General features: G+C 38.7%; 1 protein-coding gene across 1 annotated transcript in view; it reads right to left on the bottom strand.

Annotated features, from left to right (window-relative positions):
* Nucleotides 1-245: 245 nt before the first annotated feature.
* The window catches only part of Galnt5 (polypeptide N-acetylgalactosaminyltransferase 5), an 85,115-nt gene continuing 60,618 nt past the window's right edge, over nt 246-24,742 (bottom strand). Inside the window, exons 4-10 of the mRNA XM_004651854.3 lie at nt 14,879-15,014; nt 14,195-14,314; nt 11,486-11,603; nt 10,208-10,531; nt 5,403-5,483; nt 2,655-2,816; nt 246-562 (exon numbers count right to left, since the gene is read on the bottom strand). Coding sequence (XP_004651911.2) covers nt 422-562; nt 2,655-2,816; nt 5,403-5,483; nt 10,208-10,531; nt 11,486-11,603; nt 14,195-14,314; nt 14,879-15,014 — 1,082 coding nt within the window. The 3' untranslated portion in view covers nt 246-421. The remainder of the gene's footprint in view (nt 563-2,654; nt 2,817-5,402; nt 5,484-10,207; nt 10,532-11,485; nt 11,604-14,194; nt 14,315-14,878; nt 15,015-24,742) is intronic.

A 24,742-nucleotide genomic window follows, 5' to 3' on the forward strand; every position in this document is an offset into this window, starting at 1 on the left:
CTGTCGATATCTGTTGAAATGGTCAGTAAAGGATGGGGCCCTCCATGGGCACACCTCTTCTTGAAGCCAGGACAGCGTCAGTCACCATCATTGTGAGTACACTTGTCTTCTTTCTGTTGACCTGTGGGTTATGAGGGAAGCTCACAGGATGGATTGCATACAGCACAGAGCAGGAAGCCTATGCTTCGGAAGGCAACCCTAGGGCTGACAGATGACTCCTATTCAATCTCCAACTCAGTGGTGGATTGTTTCCTGAGTTATCTTTTGTTACTTCAAAAATTGTGAGTTTTTTTTGTTGCTTAAAAACATCCATTCAAATAAAATTGAAAACTTGAAACTACCACTGAGAAGCATAGTCACCAAGTTTGCTTTCATTTTCACAGTATTTAATGAATTAGCTAGAAAAGTAGTCATCTTCCCTTTAGTCTTCATAGTATTTTTCAAATTTCCATTTTTGGTATGGTTCCATTGGGTCACAAGCAGCTACTTTCAGGGTCTTCTGAGAAACGTTTCCTTCCAAGCACAACAGCTGGTGGGAGTTTTCAAACACCATGTGGTCCACCTACAGGGAAAGCAAGTGTCTAAATGACTACAGCTGTCAGCAGGTGGAAAAACGTGCTCCCACCCAAAGATAAGCAGGCTATGTGTTTGTCCTTAGGAAGTTTCTTGAAATAAATTAATGACCAGAACACAATTTGTCTCTATCTCAAACTAAATTATCTTACTCCTCTCAGCTATAAGATTTTAATTATTTGGGGAGTGGAAGATAGTGTTTCTAGTGGTGTGACTGATAACTACAACATTTAAAGGGAAAAACTCCATAAGGGATTTAGTATATTTGATGTTTAATCACCTCATTGATGGTGGTAAAGAAAAAAATGTGTTGTAACAAAAGTGAGCTCACTAATTTCTTAATCTAGTTCATGTCTTAGAATACATGTATTTGTATTACCAAATACGAGACATGAAGTGTTTCATCTGGGAACACCTTACCATAATTTTTGGTAGTATATAATGCTAATGTTGAGAACCTAGATTTAATTAGAAAAAAATAAACATATTTTAGAAGATCTTTTTATTGTTTAATATTATTTGAATAGCCTAGAAAAACAACCTACTTAGAACCTACTTAATAGCCTCATGTTTTTCATCTATAAATCTCAACAATTCATGATTATGACAGATAACCTTAATAATTTGTTATTTTAAAAAATTTTAACAAATCAGGGGTGACTCTCATAATTTATTTTAGTGTTTGTTTTTTTGAGGCAGGACCCTAGCCCAAACTGTGAGTGACCAAACTCACTCTGTAATCTATAATCCCAGACTGGCATTCACAGTGATCTTTCTACCTCTGCCTCTTGAGTCCTAAGAACAAAGACATGAGCACCTCTATGCCTGGCTGGAATTTATGTTAATAGTGTCCCTGTAAAATACCATGACATAGGAAATAAATGAATGGACTTTGAAATAGATGTGTTTGGATGTCTCCAACAGAGTGAAAAATACAGTAAGCAGTTATACGCTGGTAATTCCTAAGCTTTCTGAATCACTTGATGATCATTTTCATTAAGAAGAAAATATTATGAAGAACTTACTAAAATATAAAAGAATATCAAAGGGGTAGAAGACTGAAGAATGCTTTGCCCAAGCCTTGATTTTGGCTCTGAGCAGTAAGAAAATAGGCCCTGCATATGGCCTCAAAAGGAAGACACCCCAGTCTATGGAAACATCTCAAAGGAATACAGGGTGTGAACTTTGGGGCCAGTTCAGGGAAAATCATGTTTTTATTATTGCAATGCATACAGGAGATGTGGTGGCTACTGGTTAGTGAGATGTTAGTAACGGTGAGGAGGTAGTCCTGAGATCATTCTGCCATGTCTAGATCCTACACCAATGCATGTAACTTTGAATTCTGTTATGACATCATTGGAAAAAAAAAAAACTGAGTGAACTTTGAAAATAGATAAGTAGCGCAGAGTGTTCTCTGTATTAACAACTGGACTTCTGAAAAGATATGCCGACCCAGTGGTCTCTACTGATTTCTCTGGTGTAGGCACCTTCCTCATGGCTACTTTCAAGCACATGGCATCTCTGAATGCATTGCTAACGAGATGCCACCCAATCAGTGTCCCTAAGCTAGGGGAGCTGGCTGCTGTACTGCCAGCAGAGCCAGAGTCTGTGGAACCACGGGAATCAGAAAAAGGCTCCTTGCCTGGAATGAGGACAGAGGACAAACTAGAATCACCCAATAGTCTCAGTTAGAAGAAGTATGCAGTTTTTTGCTTTGTTCATATGTGTTCCTCTGAATTGTGCTAGAACCAAGAGAACCAACTTCTGTCTAACTTTGGGCCTTATTGAGGGAATGAAAATATTACTTTTGAAACAAAGATGATGATAGCATTGTAGCAGAAAAGAAACTGGCGATTCTAATTCAAGTCACTCCTTTGAAATAAATTTTGAATAAAAAAACAAAACAGGACTTGACAATTAAGAAAATGTTTCTTTATTTCTTGAAGTGAACTTTTACATTGCCTCAACTGTCACAAAAGCACTTAAGGCTCCTACCTGAGGAGATTGACAATGAGAGCTTTATGGCTCATTTGATTGAAAGCTGAATTTGTGGCAAAAAAGAGTTATGAATATTTGCTTACCAGTTCTGGATGGAAGGCTGATGTTGATTTATGCAGCCACTTGAGCCTGGTGTTTCTGTTATCACAGGGGTGCAGCCTTAGGGACCCTTTATCAAGGATGGGAGCTAAGCACCAGTCTTCATGTTTAATAAGTCTTAACCAGGTATAATTAAATCTTTGAAGCTGAAAAGGAAATGAACGCAGGAAAAACTGTTTCAGGTACCAAGCACAGGTAGAGACCTTGCCAAACATTTTCATTAGCAATAGGTAAGAGTATGGACACTGATCCAATGTGTGTGTTAATCCTGGGGTTCCTCCTGTCAAAGGATGATTCAGCATATTATTTACCTGCCTGATATCACATTTCTCATCATTAAGTTGGGTTGCAAGGGTCTGAGGACTGAGGTAATGATTGTTAATTGTCTAGCACACTGCAAGTTCTCAATAAATAAATATCTGTTTGGAATTTAAAACACCTGAAGCAACCTCCTTATGCAGACTTATACTAATTGCACTTATCATTTTTATGGTTACAGCTAACATTTATTGAGAATTTGCTCTATCACTAGGTTGTATGCCTAGCACTTAAAAAATACTTTTTTTGAAATAAGGTTCTCACTGTGTTGCCCAGGTTGGGCCTTGAACAGGCTATGCAATCGAGGAAAGCCCTTACTTTTTGATGCTCTTACCTCAGCCTCCCTTGTGGCTTAGATTATAGGCCAGTGCTCAATTCCTGGTATGTAATTGAGATTATCAGGTTGAATTAATGTCATTGCATTGAATGTTGACACACAAAGGGTAGTCTATGGACAAACATCATGGAGCCTAACCTGAGAACTCTCAGAAATGCTGAGTCTCAGCTCTGTCATGGACTTGCTGAGTAGCATATGCAGTAACAATTTTCTGAGGTCATTTATGTGAGTATTACACAGTGAGAATCATGGACATAGCATCATACAAGGAGGGTGTGACTACTGTAAGTGACCTATTACCTTCTAAAGGACCTTCTCAACTAGTCCAAAAGTTAACAACTAAGACTTTTTAGGGCAGTAAGAGATGTGGCCTGGTGGATCATTCTGAGTGCGTTATTCCTTTTGAGTTGTTTTAGATGAGTACTAGAGCCAAGGGCTAGGTATTAAACTTTACCAATGCTGCTTAAGTCAAATGAACTTCCCCTCTGTTTCGGCCCCTTTTATTATTCATGATCCACAAGAAACAGAAGCTAAAAATATGCAACTGGGCAAAAGAGGAACTGGGGCTTTGTGGAAGACAGTGGCTATGTTATACATACTTTGGTCTCAGCTTGCCAAGAGACTCAGTGCTGCTTAAGAGCAGAAGTTGGGTTTTCCGAGGAAATGCTGTCTATGTAGGCATGACAAATTGCTACTATGATGAGGCTTGAAGAAGTGAATTAGTTAAAATTTTCATTAATAAAAATATTTTAGACCAATTATGTATTTAAAAATAATTTGATTGTTTTCTCTTTGAATTTAGCAAGCAAAAGTTATTTCTTTTAATATTTTTAGTGCTTATCACTTCTTTCTCCTCCCTGCCCTAATTATGAAAGTGTTCCTTTGGCTTCAGGTGTATAAATGAATATGCCTTCCTTCTAGTGGCAGCTTTGGCTTCAGAAAGGAGAGATAAGACATGCTGGGAAGCACAAGCAATACCTTTCAAACCAGGACAAAGAAGTAAGCGAGAGATCCCAGAACATCATTGCAAGATGATTTCTTTACCAAGTGTGATCTGAAATTTTGGGGAGCTGTTTTCTACTCATGAATCAGTGTTCCTGTGAGTCCTATTTGGTACAAAAAGCTGAGAGCTGTTCCTACCAAGTGTAGCTCTGTTAGGAACATATGTTGGAGAGGGAGGTGTGATCACTCATAGCTCACCTCCAGCTCTACAGGAGAATTCCTGTTCTATTTTCCCAGTCTTACTCCCTCTCCTAACCACTTTGCAAGGATTTTATAGGAATTTTAATACACAGACTTTTTCATCAGATTTCCATTACTTCCTTAAGATACAGGAAGAAGCAGATCTGGGGAGAAGAATGCAATCAGAAAATTAAATTTATCACTTGTAATGTCAAGGAGAAATATGATCCCTATTTTACTTATTTATTTATCTGTAAATGATCTACATTTTAAACACACTTGTTGGGCTGGACAGATGGCTCAGCAGTTAAGGCACTTGCCTGCAAAGCCTAGCAATTTGGGTTCAATTACCTAGTACCCACATAGGCCAGATACACAAGTTAGTTCGTGTGTCTGGAGTTCATTTTCAGTGGCTAGAGGCCCCAGAATGTCCATACTCTCTCTTTGTGTCTCTCTCTCTCTGCTTACAAATAAACATGCTTGTCTCTGTTATTACAACCAACATTTACCAAGCACCAAGTAGTAGGTATTGTCTCCTGCTTCCTGCACATTTCCAATTTTGGTTGTATACCATCTCTAGAAGTAGGTACAATGACCATTATCCTTTACCCAGATAAGATTTTGTACAAGTTAACACATCTTTGCAAGTGAAGGATCCAGGACTGGATCTGTAAAGGAACCAACAGATCAACCTTGGTGCCTACACGCTCACTCCTTTACTGTCTTTGTATTGAATGGGGACTTCCCTATACCAGTTTTCTGATTGCATTGATGGTTAGAGATCATCTATTTGTTTCTAATGGGTGAGGACCAATTCTCAATAAACATGAGCAATAAACATGGAAGTGGGTCCACCTATCAACTACCATTAGACAGAAAACCCAGGTGAACCTACCTTGCTGCTCCCATCACAGTCTTCCAGCAGGGCTGTGGTATTCTTAGTGGAAATGCATTTACCCAAAGCTACATTAATAAGCTAGAAAGCAGAATATAAAATGAGAATTGAGGCAAAACATAGTTCAAAGTATAGCATAGCATTTAGATACCTTTAAAAAATACAGGATATAATACCATTATAAGGTTAAGAAATAGTTAACAGCAGCATTACTTAGCACTAGATGGTTTTATTGGTTGCTTGTTCGAACAGAGACATAATGTAATCTTGCTAAAGTACAGCTTCAATCTGTCAATTTAGGCCTGTGATTCAGCTATAGAGTCAACAATCAGAAGCTTTTAATTAACCCTTTCTTGAAAGTCATGGAAAATGAGGAAAAAGTGGCATGAAAAGTAGGTGTTTTTTTTTTTTTTGCCTTGAGTTTATCCTGATACAAATATTAAAAGTCAATGCACATACCTACAACTTCATCTAGCCACAAGTTCCGGGCTGTGATCATTGGCTGACCCCTCCCAGCTATCCAATGGCTTAGGAACTGACTCATAGATAAACTCATCCTTCAGAGCCAACAGCAGAGTCCAGCTGATTCCCTGTCAGAATCTTCCTAATGACTCAAGCAAGCTGACAATTCATTAAAGGAAAGTCACGACAGCTAAAATCGAGCCAAGCATAAAGGCACTTTCTGGCAGACCTTCAGGTTTTTAATGGATTTACAGGGTCAAATATCAAGGAAGCTTAATATCAGTTACTATTGAATCCAGAAGTCCTAGCAAGGTTTTAGATGGTAGGTTAATAATGCAATTTAAACTTTTCAGATTTTTAGGAGAGCTCTGTAGAGAAAAATCTATATTGTATGTCCCATGAAAGCCTTCTGAGCTAGCAGGTAGTGAATATTTGTGTCTCCAGTTCCATGGTGCCTGACAGAGAGGGCCACCTCTGTGGTGCTGAATCTATGTAGACTGTGTGGCTCATAAAGTTCCCATTTTTCTAATTGGGTGCCCAACAGATTGGTACCCATATTTACACCTGTAGCTTGCAAGAAAAGTGATAGCTTCTGAGATCATAAAATGCAGGAAAAAAAATTCCAGGAGTGAGAAGTAAACCTTGTCAGGTAAGAGAAATGGCCTCTCAGAAGGAGTTAAGAAAAACATGAGCATGGAAAGTTAGAAATGGGGTTTTCCCACCTAGATATGAAAAACTAATCAGATCCTCATTTGAATGATAGATTAGGAAAAATAATTTTCCCTTTAGCACAGGGAGATAGCAAGGAAGCTGGACTTTCCTTGGGAATCTGTAGCTTGCATGGACCATCATTCATGTCTGCAGTGAAATTTGACTCTCTTGCTTGGGATAGGAACCCTCCCTGATCTTTAATGCACACAAGCAAATGTTGAACATTTTTCCAGGTTAGTAACTGACATAGAAGAACACAAAGCAATTCTCTCTATCAAAAAATCCTCAAAAAGGCTCCATCCACAATTCAAAATGATAAATATGGGCACACTTACCATCAGTACATTTGAGCTGACATAACAACCAGAAAGCTCCAACTGAACTAACTTTGGGGAGGATAGTGAATAGAAATGCCAGGGGGAGGGGATGGATAATTTTGTATTTTCTCTGGAGCATAGTAGAGATAATGATCCCTGCTTGTGGACCATGCAGAAAATATTTTATCTTAAAGTAAGTTTGGATAACTCTGGTTCCAACGCAATCAAACTTTTCATACCAGAACATTTCAGAAACTGCAGGGTGTTGGCACACAGCTTGCTGTTCAGAATGTAGCAAGCTGGGATTACTTGACCTTGGACTCCTGTTATAAGAGTGTTTGAGAATACTCAGCTTAGTAGGGTTCTTTGGGCTTATTTAATGTAATTATTTTCTCCAGATGCTGAAAGGCACTGGAGGGACAGGGAAAACCCTGCTGTCCCCAAGGTCTTCCTTCACCTCAAGGGGAGAGCTCTTTCTCTTTTAATTAGTAGTTCCTGGGGAAACCATTTTGCCACTTGTACAAATAATCTATGAAGTGGAAAGGAAGTATTATTCATTTTATTATGAATAGCTTAAATTGTTTCACTTTCAAAGACTTATATCCATATGTCTATTGTCAACCATTTCAACATTTTTCGAATTCAGACAATGTATAAACTTTATACTTTATGTCGAGTTATTTCATTTTCCAACATATAAGGGGAATTCTATCAGAAAAATACAATATTTATGAAGTTATTTTATTAGCTTCAGGTATTATTGGTTCAATAAGAAATTATTTTCTATTAAAAAAAAAACACACTTTCATTGGACTTAATTTCCTAAGTTTGCAGGTTGAAGTGAGGGATATAAAGCAAATAACAAAGAGACGGGGTTTATTTCCTGGAAGCTTTACAAGACTGTCTATCCAAAATAATGGTCTAGTTAATCATATTCTATTGTTCCTATAAAAATATCCCAATGTTTAAAAATGGCAAAAACACTCTCTATGGGTTGCTTCTGCAGGGAACAAATGACATCTTGATTAATTTGTCTAAGGAAGGCAATAAGAAATGGATCCGTTAAAGTCATTTTTAAAAATATCTGTTGCATTTTGATATATTATAGTTCAGATATCAGCAGGCCACTTGTTCATTAGGAGAATTGTTCCAGAGTTAGTGGCAATTTACAGCAATCAAAAAAGTAGTTTTATCACTCCCTCTGGTGGCTAAAACTCACTAATGCTGCTGCTGAATAGTAGACTTTCAGACCCTTTTTATCCCACTCGGGATGAAGTTGAAGCATGTACAGGAGACATGGTTTTATAAAACTGCATGTGTAAGTCCAAGATGTTATATAAGGCACTGGAAGTAGCTACTATGCTATTGAGACCAACAAAACCACAAACATGGTGTGTGTGTGTGTGTGATGTACTGGTCAGTTAAACTTGATAAAAGAAGACACTTTCAGACTACATTCCTGATTTTCCCACACTAAATCTCTCTAATATGGTCAACAGGCATAGCTTCCTTAACTCCTTGTTACCAGACTTAGACTGGGAAAGTGGTTGGTTTGTAATCCCTCTTACTAGGAGGAGCTAGAAGTACTTGGTCTATAAAAGGCAGACAGACTGACAATCAAGTTTGAAACCTTGAATGAAGGGGGCTCTGAAAGTAAATGAAAGAACACTGAGATATGTACAAATAAACATAAAAATTGAACAAATCCAAGATAAAACGTGAATATGAGTGAGGGTGAGTGCTAGGGGGAAGGGTGACTAGTCTTCTTCAAGCACATTCCATGGGGCAGGTCCCTGTTTTCCTGCTGTACCTTCCACTTCATATGAAGCTATACTCCTGGAATGGGCTGGGAGGGGCTTTGACCTAGGATCTTATCTTCCTAAAATTATTTTTTTAGCTTTCTTTTCCATTCAACCTGTTTGCTTTAGCTCTATCCTTTTCATTCTTGTCACTGTGCCATAATCATTTTTATTATTTTCAACTTCTCTGTGAAACTCCCTCTCAAAAAACCCTTAAATTGCTGTGCATGGTGGCACATACCTTTGATACCAGCACCCAGGAGACCAAAATGGGAGACCTGTTGTGAGTTCAAGGCCAGCCTGAGACTTCATAGTGAATTCCAGGTCAGCCTGGGCTAGAGTGAGACCCTATCCTCTCTCCCAAAGGAAAGAGAGACAAAGGAGAGAAAGACCCTAAGTCAGGCTAGAGTAATGACTCAGCATTTAAAGGGCATTTTCTTGCAAAGCCTGCAAACCTGTGTTTGATTCCCAAGTACCCAGGTAAAGCTGGAAGCAAAGAGACACATGCATCCATTATCCCAAAACGTCCATGACAACAGGGGATTGAGCCAGGGGAATCTGAAGCTTAAACCAGCTAGTCTGATGTTCTTATGCAGTCTGGCAGCTAGGTGCAGCAGCATGAGATCCTGCCTCAAAGAAGGTGGAACACAGACATCCGGAAGTATTAGTCAAAATTCAGAGAGTAGCTGGGCATGCTTGTACATGTCTTTAATCCCAGTACAGGCAGAGGTATGAGGATTGTCATGAGTTTGAGGCCAGCCTGAGACTCCATAGTGAATTCCAGGTCAGCCTGGGCTAGAGCAAGATCCTACTTAGAATAAACAAAACAAAATAAAATTCAAAAGATAATCCCTAAGTAAACTTTGTCATGCTATTGATTAGTCCTGCTAAAGAGGGAAAGAAGGAAAAAAATGAAGGAAACTGTGTACACGGACCCATGCGATCAAATTCTTGCTTTTCTCCTTCCCCTGATTCACACATACCCTGACCATAGCATTCATCTTTTCAGTGCGTGACTACCACCAGCCAGTCTCAGAATCTTGCAGGTGCTGCACTCTGTACCTTGCACTTTCTTTCTCAGAGCTTGGCTAACAATTTGTGCTTCAGACCTGGTTTCGAAGTAGGCCCTTCGAGAGGTTTTCTTGGCAGTGTTCATTTTAAAGGACTCACCACTGCTGGCCTGTTCTTTAAATGACAGCTACTGTACTTTGTATTCATACTCTACTTGTTTACTTATTACATTTCTTCCTACTCAACTTTAAATTCCAAAGGAGGAAATCAAGTCTCCTTTATCCATCATCCTGTAATGCATTCTGATATATATAGAGAGAGTCTATGTTGACTGAACTGGTAAGCATCCTCAAATTCATCTATATTTAATTCTCATCTACACTTTGTCTTGGTAACATTCAGGCTTTTGTTTATGATATAATATTTCACTCTTTTGTAAAGACTTTGGAGGGAGTTCTGGTGCTGTTCTTTCAGAAGAAGATTTGAAATGGTAACATTAACTTACCACACCACCAGCTCTCACAATGGGAGCCTTTAAGTCTGGAAAGACATTCTCCAAGTACCATTTAAAACTTTTGCATTTCAGTTTCTTTCGGAGTTCCCTTTGCTGGGTGAGGTTGCCCACATCCAGCCCTTGGTCTACGAGGTGATCTCCATGACCATAGAAGAGTTCTTTGTACTCATCAAGCCAGACCTCAGCCACCCGCACCAAGTTCCGTTCCACAGTCTTCATGCGGTCTTTGGGGAAGGAGTAGGGGTTATCATTTCTGAATATGTGGCCCACTCTGGAGCAGGGAATGATCTCAATCTCACCACCACACATCCACACCTGGAACAAGTTGATGATAGACACCAATTATCAAGTGATGGTTCACAAACCATGGGCAATTAAGAATGACAGAAACCACTGGAAATTGAGCTTAAAAGTACTTCCAGATTAGAAAACACTTCAATAGAAACTGAAACTGATGGGTTTATTTAATTTTGGGCATTGCTATGGTTGACTAATTTAGGCTTAGTGGAAATAGAAATGTTCCTTCCTAACTTGTAAGGCAAAACTTCCCCCGCCCCCAAGAACTCTTCATTGAATCCCAATGTATAAAATTTGAAATACATCTCTTTTTTGGTTGAGCCAGTGAAAGGCTCATGGATGTCAGATGGTTCATTTTCCTCTGCTTTCATCCTGGGAGTTCCACAGGGCTGTGGTACACTATGCAAAGACAAATTTAAGGAACTGTGTTTCACCCTTGTGATCATAGACCACCCAGCAACTTAGGAAAGCAGCCACTGCTATTGCGAAGGCTTTCTTCATTATTAACCAATGGTGGTAGTATTGTAGGAAGTATCTGAAGATGTTGCTGTGTGGAAAATACTGGGCATATTGGTTGCCTACACTGCAGGTGTACTTTTGAACTTCTGAGAATTTTTATTCTCCAAGATCACCCATTGTACACAAGTACATTATTTCCAACATGTTAGAGAGATGGTCTGGGAGAGTTATTATATATCAAGTATGACTCCTGAGGCCATTGTGTATCAAGTATAAACCCCACTGTATTTATGCAGAAGGACAAAGAGAGTTGTCCCCAAAATTACACACAAAAAAAAGTTTTGTGAAATGTTAAGAAATCTAACAAATTTTACAACAGGAATTGCTTCTTTGAAATTTAGTCTGAGATGTGAAAAAAGTAGCTGTCATGTATTTCATTGAATTAGTAAAATGAAACAATTTATCACTAATAAGCTCTTAATTATAAAAATAATAAAAGAATACTTAGTATACCTTGAATGACAGCTCCATATTTTCTCCACCCCAAACATCAAGACCAGGGTCATAAGTTCCAAGTTCAAAAAAGTAATTTTTATCAATAGAAAACAATCCACCAGCCATAACAGGGCACCTACAAAAAGAAAAGATCATTTTTTTATACCTGCATTTCATAGAAACTCCATTTTTAGCATGGGTCATCTATACATTCATGTTGGAGTTTGTAGATATATCTGAATAGCTACCTAGTGCAAGCAAGTCTTGGGATGCAGCCAATAGCCATGTTTGAGTAATGACTTCCTAGGTTCATGGTGGCAGAGCTTAATGCAGGTTAGCAAACATGTGGCCTGAACTCTGGATTCCTATTTGCTCATTGTATTCTGATACAAATCTCTAGGATTATCATTATTATTTCAATTTTTTTTTAATTTATGAGTGAGAGAGAGAATGAGAATGGGCATGCCAGGGCCTCTAGCCATTGAACTCCAGATGCATGTGCCACCTTGTACATCTGGCTTATGTGGGTCTGGCTTATCAAACCAGGGTCCTTAGACTTCACAGGCTAGTGCTTTAACTACTAAGCAATCTCTCTAGCCCAGGATTATTATCTTCAACAAAATTTAGGATTAGAGTAATCCCAGTTATTAAATATTGTTTGTGCATTAACTCAATTTCCACATAAACCCCATGAGCACATACTGTTATTAAGAAAACGCTGGTCTGTGGAGGTGGCTCAAGGTATAAATCACTGGCCGCACAAGAGTAAGTGCCTGAGTTTGAATCCACAGAAGCCACATAAAGCCAGATGCAGATGGAAGATTGAGACAAGAGAATCTCCTGGAAGCTTGTGGTCTAGTTAGGCTGGCGAATACAGCAGTGAGAGACCCTACCTCAAACAAGGTAGAAGGCAAGAGTAGATCTGAGATTGCCCTTTGAACTCGACACATATACCATGGCATGCACGTGCCTGCACTTATACACATAAACACACATACACACATACATTCACACACTCAGAAAAAAAAAAAAAAAGATAGGAAATGTCCCCAAGGACAACAGACTGCTATATCATACATCTTGGGTTGACACTTAGGCAGTCCATCCTGAGTACATGAAATCATGTTACCTGGCAAGCACTGTTGGAAGCACTTCAGATCTATAATCTGATTTAATTCTCAACCCAGTTTAAATGGTAGCTACTTCCATCAGTCTTCATGTAAACATAAAATGCTCACTGACAGACTTGAGGTACTTAAGTAAGCTTTTTGAGCCCACATGCTAGTAAATACTAATCAAGTTCCAAATTCAGAGTCTGACCCCAGAGCCCTCAGTACAATCACTGTTCATGGAGACAAAACCAGCATTTTAGTCAGCACTTAGACAATGGAGTTCATTTCCCCTGATGGCTACTGACGAATCAGCCCTAAGTGGTTTCTGTGGAGATTGCTGTGTGTTTAGGGGGAGTTTCTGCCACATGTCCCCTCCACTTCCATTATGTACATGTCCTCTCTGTATCCAGATGGCCCTGTCACATTATCCAGAATGTATTCTCTTCCTGACATTATATTAAATGTAACTGAACTCAACTCACCAAACAGGAATCTAAGAAACAAAGAGGTTCTTTACATGTGGGATCAGAACATGAGTGTGAAATTCAGGCAGGTCTGAGTTGAGATCCAACATTCTTTTTATTAGCTGCACTTCTCTTGGAAAATTACTCATTAAGTCTCAACTTTGTCATCAACATAAGGTGAATTCTACTTATATTCTAGGGCCATAGAGAAAACTACATGCCTGGAACTCAGTACTAATAACAGGTTGGATCTCCACTTCACCCCCTGTGGCATCATCGGTTCTGTGGGCATTGCACCTGGCAAGGGAGGAGGCATGATTTACTGAAGGGTAAATTCATGAAAGCAGGCTGCAATGTGTAGTCTGGGATTGGCTTTCTCCTGGGACTTGTGTCTATTGGAGTTCTTTCTGAGAGATATTTTAGGCCCCATCCTGCTTTGTCTGGGCTGGCTGGTGTCTATCCTGAAGGTCTAAACTTTGCATGATGTAACAAAGTATTCACAATTTTGTTTGAGGCCCAAGCTGTGTTTGTCAAAGCAGGTTTTTATTTAGTAATAAAATCCATATTTTAAAACACGTTGAGATTCTGAACTCAAGTCTGAATTCATTCATAAAATTTGACACTTGTTCTGTGGAGACAGTAGGAATAGACTGTGAAAGATAATCTTACTCATAGCTACTATTGTAATCCTATTGCTTACTATTATTGGCTGTTAATTTTTACTCATGTTCACATTAACATTATGTGTATTTATGCACCACTAATTTGTTTCTTGGTTGTGGATTCCAGGAAATAGGATTTGTGTCGATAGATTTTCTGGGTTCAGAGTGCATTTCAAAGTAACTTTTGGTAGTGGGAAGCTAATTTCCTAGGAAAATTTTGTTTTCCTTAGTAAGATATTGGCTAGCCCTCTAATTCTTTTAAGATGGGATCTCACTCTTGTAGTTCAGGATGTCCTTAAACTAACAATCTTCTGGCTTCCACTTCCCAAGTGCTGGGTTTACAGGTGTGCATCATCATTCTTAGTGTTTGTAGGCTTATAATTTTTGATGTTCTACAGAAGGATGGGATACAATTGCTACTTGAAAAAAATCTTTCTCTGTACTTTAAAAAAGGACTTGTGACTGCTTCCTACTCTTAATTTTACTTACCTTATTATGTCAGTTTCTTTAATTCCATTTTTTGCAACAACATCTGGAGGGATTGTTCTCCAGCCAAAGTTCATGGGCCACGTGAAGATTCCTCTCTGAAAGTTGTCCACTGTCATGTAACTAATCCAGGAAAAACAAAACAGACAAAACCCAAAGTGCCATCCATGATTTTACACATCTCCCTGTACTTTAAGAATTTGGCCTTATGACTTACTCATGTAGGAAGCAGGTGCTTGTGCATGAAATTTTAGATTATGACCTTTTAATAACAGCTCAAGAAATTTATGAGTATAATTTACATCGACAGATAATGTCTAGATTGCTTGTTTTCAAGTTATAACATTTTTTAGCATATTGTGGCAATTTTGGAGGAAGAAATGTCACTGAAAATCACACACATATTTCATATATATATATTACATCAAAAGAAGAACTAACCCTGAGGAAAATAAGTGTTTTCAGTTCAGCTGGATAGGGAAGAATTAGATAATGCGTTTAGGGGGATGAAATAGAGTATTGAATTGACAAGCTTTAATTCCAAAATATCTACTATATGTATTCATTTATTTAGTGGATAAAATATGTCTCTTAAATTTTAAAATTTCACACATTAAGCTCAGCACTTTCTACTGCTTGTAGGGCAAGGTGTCCTTTGCAGGGTTGTGGGGGGGTTGGCAATGCTACCTCATATCCTTGTCATTGATAACTTCAATTACTGGACAGGCCACTTTTTTTCTGTTTAAATAAACTCTTTCCAGAAGAGGTTCCAACCAGCCAACATTGCATTCCACATGAGAATCTAAGAAGGTTAACACATCACCTAGAGAAAAAAAAAAATTCATTTGAACATGTGATGGAAATGTATGTATTCAATGTTTGAAGGATTTGGGGACTGCTCAAAAAGGGTGAATTATAGGCCATTCACTCCATAGTCCATGTTTCTTGAAAAAAAAATCCATGAAGAGGCATAGCTTTGATAAGTGATAGTGTATTTTCTTCTCTTGGAATTCCCGGTCCATATTTCATTCTTTAATAATATGAAGACATTTTGGATGTAAGAGTATTGTGGAATAAGTACTGGATATGTTTGGAAAATAAATGCTAAGGCACTGAGAATGGAAAGCAAGTCCTTGAAGGGAATCCTTAGTATTTAGGGTGTGTACTTAAGTCTTTTCAAGGAAGGAGGGCTTCATTAATGCTGGGAGTGGAAGACTCAGGACTTTGTGTGTAAGAAGAGCAGAGGTACATTGAGGTCACAAGTTTATTGGTCATTAGGAATGAAAAGGAGGAGCACTAGCTCAACATAATGACTAGGAGGTAGTCATGCTGGCAGGAGGGAGTAGAACATTGTTTCTGAGTAGATATAGAGTTTGTTTTCACAAGACAAAACATTCTGGCGACCAGCTATATGATATTGTGAGCATACATAACAATACTGAACTGAACTGTATACATATATATGTATACATATGTATGTATATATATATATATATGTATATATATGCCACAGTTTATAAATAAAGAATAACAAGAGACAGAAGAAACTTGAAAGACAGACATACTTAGATGAACTCTTTTTGTTCCTATTATCTGAGTGAAATAAGACCTCCTCTCAAGGAAACTTTGGTAGCATGGCTCTTATATAAGTGGTGTGTGTGTGTGTGTGTGTGTGTGTGTTTAGTAACAGGAGCAACCAGTCAGCAAAACCCTGGGTGATTGTGTGGGCTTTCCCTGGCAGATCCTGTGAAGAGAGGCACTTTTCATCCAGGCTTGGTGCCCAGCCAGTGCACCTCAGTTTCTACAGGGAGCTACAAGGAATCCTGCCTGCCTGTGCTTATGTGTAACTGCTTTCCTAGCCCAGGTGTCCCCATTTAGTAACCATTATCAGAGCAAAAGCCTCCTATGGGAGGCAGAATAGGTCTCAAGTGTATCTTTCTCTGTTGCTCCTCCTTCCCTCACCCTTATCCCCAAAGCTGTGAAATAGGAGGAGCCTTTGTTCTGGGCCCCACATGCAATGAGATAGCCTGATATCTGCTCTCTACTGATGGGGCATGTGGATGACCAGAGAAGCCAGCTACTTCTCCTGTTCAGCTTCTACCTGATACAGAAGCCGGAGGTGATTAAGGCATGATTGCAACCTTCATTCTTGTTTATTGTTCTCCTTGACCATCCCAATGTCTGGCTACTCAGCCAACATCAGTTCTTATTCATTAAGTGCTTGTGCTATGCCACACTGTTCTAGACATTCTATATGGTTTCCCAATCTATTCTTACCATAAGTTTAATCATAGACCCAATAGACAACTGAAAATCAAAAACAAAACAAAAAAAAAAAAACCTTAAGTAACTTTCCCAAGGTTACACAGCTAATTAGTGCCAGTGGGGTATTAGAAAATAGGTAATTTATTGCATGGGTAGTGTTCCTTGAAATAAATCCCACAAAGAGGCAGTTTTGATAATGGCTGGATGTTATGTCATTGTCACTGAAATGTATGGACCATATCTTAGTCAGTGAAGTTCAGTGTCAGATTTAATCAGACTGGTCACCAATGGAATTTTTGCAAGAAGGTACAAGCATCAACCCCTCCCCCTTTTTAAAAAAATTTTTTTTATTTTTTTTATTTGAGAGCGACAGACACAGAGAGAAAGACAGATAGAGGGAGAGAGAGACAATGGGCACGCCAGGGCTTCCAGCCTCTGCAAACGAACTCCAGACGCATGCGCCCCCTTGTGCATCTGGCTAACGTGGGTCCTGGGGAATCGAGCCTCGAACCGGGGTCCTTAGGCTTCACAGGCAAGCGCTTAACCGCTAAGCCATCTCTCCAGCCCCCCCCCCTTTTTTAATCCAAGGTCTTGGCAAGAAGTTTCTGGGAAGTCTCCTTAGACAGAACCAGCTGTGCTAAGCAGAAGCCTCCACTGTTGCCTCCTTCTGGAGGCAGCAGCTATGTTTGCTATGCTGAGAGAAATAGGAAATCATTTGGGTGGTATAGCTTGTTTGATAATGAAAGCCTAATGCCCTTGATCTAGCCTCAATGTATGTACACTTCCCAAACTTATGTGTTACAGCCTAACTCCCAAGATGATAATATTTGAGAGATGGAGCCTTAGGAGATGATTAGGTCATGAGACTGGGGCCCTCCTAGTGGTATTAGTGTCTTTAAAAATGGACTAATAGAGTTTGTACCACCCCCCCCCCTTTTGTTGCCCTGTATATGAAGACCTAGCAATAAGACACCACCTTTGACACAAATATTGAAAATTCAGTGGAACTTGGATTTTGGACTTCTTGGACATTAGAACTGTGACAATAAATATACAATACTTGTAAATTACCCAGTCTCAGGCTGGAGAGATGGCTTAGCGGTTAAGCGCTTGCCTGTGAAGCCTAAGGACCCCGGTTCAAGGCTCGGTTCCCCAGGTCCCACGTTAGCCAGATGCACAAGGGGGCGCACGCGTCTGGAGTTCGTTTGCAGAGGCTGGAAGCCCTGGCGCACCCATTCTCTCTCTCTCCCTCTATCTGTCTTTCTGTCTGTGTCTGTCGCTCTCAAATAAATAAATAAATAAAAATAAATAAGTAACTAAAAAATTACCCAGTCTCAAGAATTTTGTTATTGGATTTTGAACAGACCAACATTCTTCCTTACAGGTCCAATTCCAGAGCTCTTTCCCCTGCTGGAGTTTATGGAGGCTTGTGAAGTCTAACGCCATAAAATCTGCTAAGCAGTCTCCTTTCTCTTGCCACTACTGCCTGTGTTCCTACCACACCATTGGTACCTATCCCCACATCAGACTTACAGTGTTCAAATATCTGGGATCAATGTCCTCTGACCTCAATAACAACAGGGTAAGGAGCCAAATCTACATTTACTTCCCACGTAGCCACAGACATGACAAAATTAATTTTTAGGGTCTAAGGTGATAGTACCTGCCCAAAACATTGAAATGTTATATTTCTCTGGAGGAAGAGGTGACTCTGTTGTGCATAGATGCCATTGATGCATTTTCAGACACTGTATTTCAAAATAAAATCTAAGGCATATATCAGATAAGAAAACAAGGAGATCTTGGTGGATATGGCTCTTGGTAGCCTTTTTCATTTGGCATATCACCAGTAGACATTGTATAATCTTGCTGATCATCAGAAGCTAAAAGGCATAAGAAAATTAACATATCTCGAGCTGCAGGAAAAGTCAGGTGAGGGGAGCTCCCACTCACACCGGAGCTCTCCACAACTCAAGAAACGTGAAGGGAGAGCGGCCGTGAGCAATGGAGGAGCAGACCATGAGGTAGAAGAATATGTGGAACAGCAAGAGAACCAGAGCAGCTGCGGCTCCCTCCCTTCCCCCACTGCCTGAGCCCAGCTCCAGCAAACAGAGCAGCGCTCCCAGGACCTGACCACGCCAACTTGAGCTGACAGCAGGACACAAGCAGGCGTAGAGTCCGGAATAACATCAGTGGCTCCGGAACCAGCAGCAGCAGATCCAGTAGCGGCAAGAGTAGCAGATCCAGCAGCAGCAGCGTCAGAGGCAGCAGTTGCAGATCCAGCAGCAGCAGCAAAGGATTCAGCAGTGGCAGCTAAAGCAGCAGTGGTAGACCCACCAGAGGCGACAAACCCAGCAGTGGCAGCTTTAGCAGCAGCAGTGACAGATCCAGCATCAGCAGCTTCAGGAGCAGCAGTGGCAGTTCCAGCAGCGGGGGTGCAGATCTGCAGGGCCACAGTTGCCAGGCTCAGTTTGCCCCACAGGAAAAGTCAGTGCCCAGCTCCAGAAATCAGAACAGCAGCCCAAAGACCCAGACAGCAACTTGACTGAGACCAAAATCATCCAAAAAGTAACTGGGATTGCACCAGGGAAGGTTCTTACTTGGTCACAAGCTGACTAGGATCCCCCAACAGACCAGAAATCTTAACCTCTTTGTTGATAGAGGATTGGGTTGTTATAATAACTACTCTTGCATAAATACTCGGTACTGTTTTTGATTGAATATGTACAGTGTTTAGTTAAATTTTAGAATCTACCTGTATTTTATTCCACTCAGCCTACTTGAATACTCCCATAGCAGGGAACCTCAACCCCTAGGAACACCTTTGTAGATACTCTGAGAGCCTTAAGAGCCACACCTAACATCTTAAGCTCCTACCCTGAAGATATATAATATCGAATCAATTGGTACAGCTAAGAATACTCAGCTAGCTAGAAAATCCAAGCATTAACTTAATCCAAGATGCAAATATATATACACTATAACATAAGAAACACTAAAAAGCAAGACAATATAAATCCACCTAAAAGTATTAATGCATCAGAAATGACCTCCAGTGAGAGTTAGAGGAAATGCCTGAGAAATATTTCAAAATAGTGATTGTAAACATGTTCAAAGAAGTCAAAGAACAATTCAAAGGAATCAAAGAATAAATAAAAGAGGAAATCAAAGAAGAAGCAGGACACCAATTTAATGAAATAAAGAGGGCAATACAAATGTAAATAATAAAATAGAAATAATAAAGAAAAACCAGTCAGAATTACTAGTAATGAAGAACACAGACAATGAAATAAAAATCTCTGTAGAAAATCTCACCAGTAGAATGGAAGAAGGAGAGGACAGAATATCTAAGCTAGAAGACCAGGTGGCAGATCTAATACAGTCCAATAAAGAAAAAGACAAACTAATACAAAAGTATGAGTGGGAATTTCAAGATACTCAGGACACTAAGATAAATATAAGAATTCAGGGCATAGTAGAAGGAGAAGAATTCCACTCCAAAGGCATAGCAGGCGTCTTCAACAAAATCATAGAAGAAAATTTCCCCCAAATTGGGAAAGAGGTGCCAATGCAGATACAGGAAGCCTTTAGAACCCCAGCCAGACAAAACCTGGAAAGAACCTCTCCTTGCCATATTATAATCAAACTACCAAACACACAAACCAAAGAAAAAATATTGAAAGCAGTTAGAGAGAAAAATCAAGTTACCTACAAAAGCAAGCCCATCAGGATTACAGCAGATTATTCAACACAAACTTTTAAAGCCAGAAGGGCTTGGAGTGATGTATTCCAAGTTCTGAAAGATAACAACTGTCAACCAAGATTACTTTATTCTGCAAAGCTACCCATTCAAATAGATGGAGAAATAAGGACATTCCATGAAAAAAAAAAGCAATTTAAAGGAATATTTGAAGACAAAAACAGCTCCATAGAAAATACTTGATAGGATCCTCCAGGGTGAAGAAAAGGAAAAGCACACATATAAGGAACCTAGAAAAAACAAGCAATACTCAAATACTAGTTAACACAAGAGAGCACAGGTAGAACCAAAACCACAAAAAAATGGCAAACATAAATACACACCTTTCAATAATATCTCTTAATATCAACGGCCTCAATGCCCCAACCAAAAGACATAGTTTTGCAGACTGGGTTAAAAAGTAGGATCCTACAATTTGTTGTCTCCAAGAAACAAAGCTTTCTACAAAGGATACACATTATCTTAGGGTGAAAGGTTGGAAAACAGTGTTTCAAGCAAATGGTCCTCAAAAACAAGCAGGGGTTGCTATCCTAATATCTGACAAGGTAGACTTCAGTACAACATTGGTCAAGAAAGATAAGGAAGGTCACATTATATTGATTAAGGGCACACTCCAACAGGAGGACATTACAATCCTAAACATATATGCACCTAACATGGGGGCTCCCAAATTCGTCAAACAAACACTATTAGAACTAAGGTCACAGATAACACCAAACACAGTGGTGGTGGGTGACTTTAACACCCCACTCTCATCAATTGACAGGTCATCCAGGGAAAGAATAAACAGAGAGGCATCTGGACTAAATGAGGTCATAGAAGGAATGGACCTAACAGATATATACAGGACATTTCATCCAAATGCTGCAGAATATACATTCTTTCCAGCAGCACATGCAACATTCTCTAAAATAGATCATATATTAGGACACAAAGCAAATCTTAACAAATTCAGGAAAATTGAAATAATTCCTTGCATTCTATCTCACCACAATGGAAGTAAACTACAAATCAGTAGCAAGAAAGGCAATAAAGCATACACAAAATCATGGAAACTAAACAGTACGCTACTAAATGACAAATGAGTCAATGAAGAAATCAAGAAGAAAATCAAAAAAAATTATAGAGTCAAATGATAATGAGAACAAAACATACCAAAATCTCTGGGACACAATGAAGGCTGTTATAAGAGGTAAATTTATGGCGTTAAGTGCCTATATTAAGAAATTAGAAAGGTCGCAGTAAATGACATAATGCTTCACCTTAAAGCCTTGGAAAAAGAAGAACAAGGCATACCAAAAATCAATAGACAGGAAAAAATAATAAAGATTAGGGCAGAACTTAATTAAATAGAAACAAACAAACAAACAAACAAAAAACCCAAAGAATTTATGAAACAAAGTGTTGGTTCTTTGAAAGGATAAACAAGATTGATAAACCCTTAGCAAAGCTGACCAAAAGGAAGAGAGAAGAGACACAAATTAATAAAATCAAAGATGAAAAATTCCAGAGAAATTCAAAAAATCATAGGGACATATCATAAAAGCATATACTCCACAAAGTATGAAAATGTGAAAGAAATGGATGATTTCCTTGATTTAAATGACCTACCTAAATTAAATCAAAATGAGATTAATCACTTAAATAGACCTATAAGAAACATGAAGATCTGAACAGTTATCAATAATCTCCCAACTAAAAAAAGCCCAGGCCCAGATGGATTCACTGCTGAATTTTACCAGACCTTTAAGGAAAAGCTAATACCATTGCTTCTTAAGCTTTTCCAGGAAATAGAAAATGAAGAAATTCTATCAAACTCCTTCTATGAGGCCAGTATCACCCTGATACCAAAACCAGGAAAGATGGAACAAAAAAAAAAAAAAGAAAGTTACAGATCAATCTCCCTCATGAACATAGATACAGAAATTCATAACAAAATATTGGCAAACAGAATACAAGAATATATGAAATAGATCATTCACCCTGACCAAGTAGGCTTTATCCCAGAGATACAGGGATGGTTCAATATACGCAAATCTATAAATGTAATACATTATATAAATAGGTTGAAGGACAAAAATCACATGATCATCTCATTAGATGCAGAGAAAGCATTTGACAAAATCCAACATCCATTTATGATAAAAGTCCTACAGAGACTGGGAATAGAAGGAACATATTTCAATATAATAAAATAATAAAATAATATAACAATTTATGACAAGTCTACAGCCAACATATTACTAAATGGGGAAAAACTGGAAGCTTTTACACTAAAATCAGGAACAAGAAAAGGGTGTCCACTGTCCCCAGTTTTATTTAATATAGTTTTGGAAGTCTTAGCCATAGCAATAAGGCAAGAGACACACATAAAAGGGATACAAATTGGAAAGGAAGAGATAAAGTTATCATTATCTGCAGATGACATGATTCTGTACATAAAGGACCCTAAAGACTCTACTAGCAAACTGTTAGAGCTAATAAAAACCTATAGCCATGTAGCAGGATACAAAATAAATACACAGAAATAAGTAGCCTTCCTATATGCTAACAACAAACACACTGAGGATGATATCAGAGAATCACTCCCATTCATAATTGCATCAAATAAATAAATAAATAAAGTACCTTGGAATAAACCTAACCAAGGAAGTAAAGGATCTCTACAATGAGAACTTTAAAACACTCAAGAGAGATATTGCAGAAGACACTAGAAAGTGGAGAAACATCCCTTGTTCCTGGATTGGAAGAATCAATATTGTGAAAATGGCAATCTTACCTAAAGCATTCTACACATTTAATGCAATCCCTATCAAAATTCCAACGGTATTCTTCATGGAAACAGAAAAAAACAATCCAAAAATTCATTTGGAATCACAAAATCCTCAAATATCTAAAATAATACTGAGCAACAAAAAAGAGGCTGGTGGTATCACCATACCTGATTTTAACCTATACTACAGAGCCATAGTAACAAAAACAGCATGGTACTGGCACAAAACAGACATGTACATCAGTGGAACAGAATAGAGGACCCAGATGTAAGCCCAGGTAGGTATAGCCACCTGATATTCGATAAAAATGCCAAAAATACTCATTGGAGGAAAGACAGCCTCTTCAGCAAATGGTGTTGTTGGAAAAACTGGATATATATCTCCAGAAGGATGAAAACAGATTCTTCTCTCTCGCCATGCACAAGAATTAAGTCCAAATGGATTAACGACCTTAAAATCAGACCTGAAACTCTGAAACTGCTAGAGGAAAAAGTAGGGGAAACCCTTCAACATATTGGTCTTGGCAAAGACTCTCTGAATACAACCCCAATTGCTCAGGCAATAAAACCACAGATTAATCACTGGGACCTCATGAAATTACAAAGATTTTGCACTGCAAAGGACACAGTGAAAAAAGCAAAGAGGCAACTTACAGAATGGGAAAAAATCTTCACCAGCTATATATCTAATAGAGGATTAATATCTAGGATATACAAAGAACTCAAAAAGTTAAATAATAAGGAATCAAACAAGCCAATCAAAAAAATGAGCTATGGAGCTAAATAAAGCATTCTCAAAGGAAGAAATATGAATGGCATATAAGCATCTACAAAATGTTCTACATCATTAGTCATCAGGGAAATGCAGATTCAAACTACATTGAGATTCCATCTCATTCCTGTCAGATTGGCCACCATAATGAAATCAAATGATCATAAATGTTGGTGGGGATTTGGAAAATGAGCAACCCTTCTACACTGCTGGTGGGAATGCAATCTGGTCCAGCCACTGTGGAAATCAGTGTGGAGGTTCCTAAAACAGCTAAAGATTGATCTACCATATGACCCAGCTATAGCACTTCTAGGCATATATCCTAAGGACTCATCTCATTTCCTTATAAGTACATACTCAGCCGTGTTCATTGCTGCTCAATTTACAATAGCTGGGAAATGGAAACAGCCTAGATGTCCCTCAACTGATGAGTGGATGAATGAAGATGTGGCACATTTATACAATGAAGTTCTACTCAGCGATAAAGAAAAATGAAGTTATGAAATTTGCAGAAAAATGGATGGATCTGGAAAGGATTATACTAAGTGAGGTAACCGAGGCTCAGAAAGCCAAGCACCACATGTTCTCCCTCATATATGGATCCTAGTTCCAGATTATTGGGCTTCTGCGTGAGAAGGAAAATACTTAGTAGCAGAGGCCAGTAAGTTAAAAAGGAGATATAAAGGGAAGAGAAAAGAAGGGATGAGGGTACTTAATAGGTTGGTATTGTGTATATGTAAGTACAATGATTGAGATGGGGAGGTAATATGATGCAGAATGGAATTTCAAATGGGAAAGTGTGTGTGTGGGGGGGAGGGTATTACCATGGAATAATTTTTTATAATCATGGAAAATGTTAATAAAAATTAAAAAAAATTAAGTTAGCATAGCATTGCCACTACACCTAGGGTGAATAACTTATCTTCTTTGACCATTGCCTAACCATAATATTTCAAGATATACTTAATAATTATCTTTTAA

Source organism: Jaculus jaculus, chromosome 4, assembly GCF_020740685.1.
Source record: "Jaculus jaculus isolate mJacJac1 chromosome 4, mJacJac1.mat.Y.cur, whole genome shotgun sequence".
Lineage (NCBI taxonomy): Eukaryota > Metazoa > Chordata > Mammalia > Rodentia > Dipodidae > Jaculus > Jaculus jaculus.